The sequence below is a fragment of the Copadichromis virginalis genome, linkage group LG7 (genome assembly GCF_057382275.1).
Source record: "Copadichromis virginalis isolate Kocher_CV1m ecotype Utaka linkage group LG7, C_Virginalis_male_GT1.1, whole genome shotgun sequence".
Classification (NCBI taxonomy): Eukaryota; Metazoa; Chordata; class Actinopteri; order Cichliformes; family Cichlidae; genus Copadichromis; species Copadichromis virginalis.
The window spans coordinates 52,162,088-52,166,605 of NC_140624.1; the positions used below are offsets into that span (position 1 = coordinate 52,162,088).

The following is a 4,518-nucleotide window of genomic DNA, read 5'->3' on the forward strand; positions in this document are numbered from 1 at the left end:
TCAGCTTCAGCCCAGCACTGAGTGGCTGCTCGTCAGTGACCTCATAAAACCCGACGGAGAGAGCGAGAAAGAGGGAGAGAGAGTAAAGAGTGAGCGAGAATTGAGTCAAATGAAGTTATTTGCGCGTGAGAAAGGAAGATAAATTGATGAAGTGAGAGTTGAACCGCGAACGTGATTTATACTCGTGTTGTATCTTAGTAAAGGAAAACTGAGAGCACTCTCCACCAAACATGTAGGAGACTGATGTGCTGAGTTTTGGACTGGCTCAGTAACACATGTTCGTGAATTTACTGCACAAGGGCATAAACATTTGATGGTTGCCAGCAGCACAGATTTGTTTTTGTTTTGTTTTTTCAAACATGTGCAGACAAAGGTTTTATCTGCTGGTTTGATTTTCTTCTTTTTAATAGTTTTTTTGTTTTTCACTAATAAGTTTTATAAATAAAAATGTCTTCAATGGCTTAAACTCATTGATGGGTTTAAGGGTGGGCAACTTGAGTTTTGCTGTTAAGATGCATCTGTGGGAGATGTACATGATGTGCCTGATTTTGTACATGATTCCTAACAAACATAAGCATAAGAAACAAATGTGTTAAACTTGGAGTAAGAGCGCTAATATGTTCTGGTCTGTAGCAGCTATAGGTTGACTGAAGAACAGCAGTCACTTCAAGAATGAACATTTGTTCTTAGTGAGAGTGAGGGCACTTTCACATAGAACCTGCATGTTCTATGTGAAATTGTGGACATTTCACTCAACCTAACTATTGAGGGCACACAGGAGTTATTTGGAAGTTTATTGTCTTGTGCATATTTGGTAGATGCTAGCAGCTCTGACAACAAGACACTATTTAATACCCTGAGAATGACAGCAGACTGGTCCCGCTGTGCTTTTGTTTCTGCTGTTGTCTAAATTAGACTTGCGATAAAGCAGTCATAAAAAAAAATCTGTCAAAACAATACTAATGCATCTGTTTTGTTGAAAAGAGCAGTGCCGTTTGTGAAAGAAAAGATCACAGAATCTGAAACTAAAAGTTAGAATATGAATGTATGATTTAATACCTAGTCAACCCGTTCTCACTCCCAAAGCGTAACATTTTACGCTAGGTGACAAATCGTCACCATATTACGTTTTCGGCTACCCACCACGTTCCTAAATGACGACCTCGGAAAAAGAGGAAATATGAGGGAGCGTCATTGCACTGGATTCCAGCCATAACCCACCGCGTACCATAAGAACGCTGAAGGTCTCCTTTCGCGTTCCTCAGGAACGCCGCGGGACGTGACAAAACGTCGACATGTTACGCCTCGGGAGTGAGAACGCTCTGGTATTGAAACATACCCCTGATCATTTTAATACATGCTGTCACATGCATCTGTCCAATCATCCATCCCGACACTAATTGGGTTCCAGGTCGCCCTGACAACAGTCAATGCTGGGACATCCTTCTCCCTGGCCACCTCCAGCAGCTCTTCTAAAGCAACACCAAGGCAGAACCAAGCCAAGCAAAGCAGAGTAATCTATCCAGCATGTCCCAAAGGCTCCTCCTGGTAGAACATGCCTGGGACACCTCTCCTAGGTGGCACCCATCCAATAAAATGCCCAAACCACCTCCTCTGGCTTCTTTCAGTGTGGAGGAGTAGAGGCTGTCCTCAGAGCTCCTCCCTAATGACCGAGCTCCTTACCCCATCTGTAAGGCTGCGGCAACTGGACTTACAATTGTATTACTTTTATCTCATATTTGCCAGTGTTAGTAATATACTTTGATTTTCACTTTTATTACTCATCCTTACTGATGTTGCTATTAATGTATTTTGCATTATCCTGTAATTGCGACCACAGCTGCTGATGAGCAAACAAGATTAAGTAAACATTACGCACACACACTTTTTCTCAAATGCTAAAACACATGTCACAAACGTTACCACCAGGTCCCCCAATGTCCAAACACAACACCCTTCTCTAAAGCTACATAAACACAACCACACCTTCCCACTGCAAAACTCAAACTCCCACACCAAGAGAGCAGCTCGAAGTTGTCAAAACTGTAAACACCATACACAGCATTACACACTACAGCAAAACAATTGAAAACACAATGCTCAATTTGTGAGAAGGTTCTTTGGTTCATAACTGCCAATGCATATTTTTATAAACTGTACAGTAACGGATCGTCATAGAACCCTGCAGAGGATTAGGCATTTAGATTTGTGAGTTTCACATGAAGACTATAAATCTATAAAAACATCCTGCATGTACATACACTACTGTAACACAACTCAATGCAAAAACAGAATCTATCGCACACAACAGTACTCTCGGAAACATGATCAGGGTGTGAAGTCTTTTTTTATTGTCTACACGGTCTTTTTACAGTATTACACACAGTCACTGTGCGGCATCATGTCGCCGAGCTGCATTGGGCCACATCACCTCATCCACATCACAGGCTATATTGTCCCTTGCTAGGCACCGCGGGAAAAAACGCCCTGGAATGGCGAATCCATCCCTGGAAGGCCTCCACTGGGATGTCAGCACAGGCCAGCTCCATTGCCCGTACGAGGTTCTCTCTTGTGTATGGCTGTCTGTCATACACCTTCCATCTCCATGATGAGAAGAACTCCTCTATAGGGTTCAGGAAAGGGGAGTAGGGTGGCAGACAGACGTTTAAAAAGTGGTCACTGTTGGTGGTGAACCACTCTCTGATTTGGTGTGTTTTGTGGAAGCGGACGTTGTCCCAAATGATCACATACATGTGATGTGCTAGCCTAGGATGGTGTTGTTGACGGTCCAGGAGGATGTCTTTTAGCTCCTCTAGGAAGGTGAGGAGACGTTGGGTGTTGTAAGACCCAAGGACAGCATGCCGGTGGACAAGCCCCTCCGTACCCATAGCTGCACAAAGAGTAATATTACCCCCCCCCGTTGGCCAGGAACCTCAGTGATGGCTCTTTAGCCAATGATGTTACGGCCTCTTCGCCTTCGTTTCTGGAGGTTGAAGCCAGCCTCATCCAGGAAGAGGTACTCATGGGGTCTGGCCATCGCGTCCAACTGCATTATCCTCTGTGAACATGGAAAAGCGTACAGGTGTTCAGAACGGTCAATCAGGTAGCACAGTATTGTCCAGAAGTAATGTAGGCCACTAAGCAACACAGTATCTCCACTAACTGTACTGTGGACATGGATGTATACGTACTTGCACATACTCGTAACGTTGTTCTATGTGTCGCGCAGAGTTGCGCTCAAAGGGAACCCTGTAGACCTGTTTCATCCTCATCTGTTGGCGCCGGAGAACTCGGTCTATTGTGGACACGCTGACAGCATCAATGTTCTCAAAGTTTACATTATCTGCAATGACTTTGTCTCTGATCTCTCGGAGTCTAATGCAGTTGTTCTCACGGACCATATCTGCAATGAGGGTTTCTTGTGCCGCTGTGAATATGGCAACCCTCCCACCTCTATGTGGCATTCTTTCAGCTCTAAAGAAAGAAACATGTGTTGTCAATTGACTGATTTATATGTAAAACTACATGTAAAGTAACAGACCACTTTCACAGCCCTGTAAAACTGTAGTGTGACAAAGAAAGCAATAGCGTACTATACCTGTTGTGTTGTCCAAATGCCTTGATAATGGTGGCCACGGTGAACCTACTCAGGTTTGGATGTACTCTTCGTCCCGCTTCAGCCATTGTCATGCCATGGACAATGACATGATCAATTACTGTTGCTCGCATATCATCTGTTATGATGGTGCGAGGTTGTCTTCTTCTCCCACCTGGACCTTCTCCCCTCTCTTGTTGGCCTCCTTCTCTTCCTCCTCTACTCCAAACTCCTCTTCTTCTTAGGCCTCCACCTCTTCCTCCTCTGATCTCAACCCCTCTTCCTCTTTGGCCTGCAGCTCTTCTCCTTCCGCATGCTCGAATGCCTTCATCCATTGTGATTGTTTGGCATCTTCACCAAACTATGCTTTTATAGGTGGGGTCACATCATTAGCAACAGGTGTCTTCAATTTTGAGTCGTTGTGTGTAGTGACTGACGCCATTTTGCATCACATGGGCTTTCATTTGAGAATATGAGCAGAGTTGTTTTGCAACATGTGTTTTAGCAAGGAAAAATGTGTTTAGACTACTGGTCATTTGGGTTACAGGATTGGCTTTTGTGTTTTAACATTTGAGAAAAACTGTAATCTTGTGCTTTAGATTATTGTTCCTGTCTAACGATCACATTTTATCAACTTCTTTGGCACATTTTTAGAAGCATTTTAAAATTCACAGAACTGAAGCTGTATTTAAGAAAAGAAAAAAACTTTGTGTATCGAAGCCCAGCCCTGTAGATAACATGGAAAAGGCTACAAAGGTAATTCATCCAAAAGCTTTCTGGTTGTATTCTTTTCTTTGGTCCAGTTCTTTCATGAAGGTTCAAGTTGTCAAAACAATAAGTGGAAATTGTCACAAATTGAGCTTTTTAAAAAAAAAAAATGTCCACACATTAACAAAAATATATTTTCATTATATTTAATTATA

General features: G+C 43.0%; 1 protein-coding gene across 1 annotated transcript; it reads right to left on the reverse strand.

The window, feature by feature from the left end:
• Positions 1 to 2,485: 2,485 nt before the first annotated feature.
• Positions 2,486 to 3,525, reverse strand: LOC146706096 (uncharacterized). Its single transcript, XM_085465244.1, has 2 exons — positions 3,192 to 3,525; positions 2,486 to 3,058 (listed from the first exon to the last, which is right to left on the reverse strand). Exons 1-2 carry the CDS (start codon positions 3,462 to 3,464, stop codon positions 2,948 to 2,950), a joined length of 384 nt encoding a protein of 127 aa, XP_085321370.1. The 5' UTR covers positions 3,465 to 3,525; the 3' UTR covers positions 2,486 to 2,947.
• Positions 3,526 to 4,518: the final 993 nt, after the last annotated feature.

Coding starts and splice junctions, on each gene's coding strand:
- LOC146706096 (XM_085465244.1), bottom strand. CDS start 3,464: ATGCCACATAGAGGTGGGAGGGTTGCCATATTCACAGCGGCACAAGAA. Junction 3,059..3,191: donor AACGTTACGAGTATGTGCAA/GTACGTATACAT, acceptor CCATGTTCACAG/AGGATAATGCAGTTGGACGC.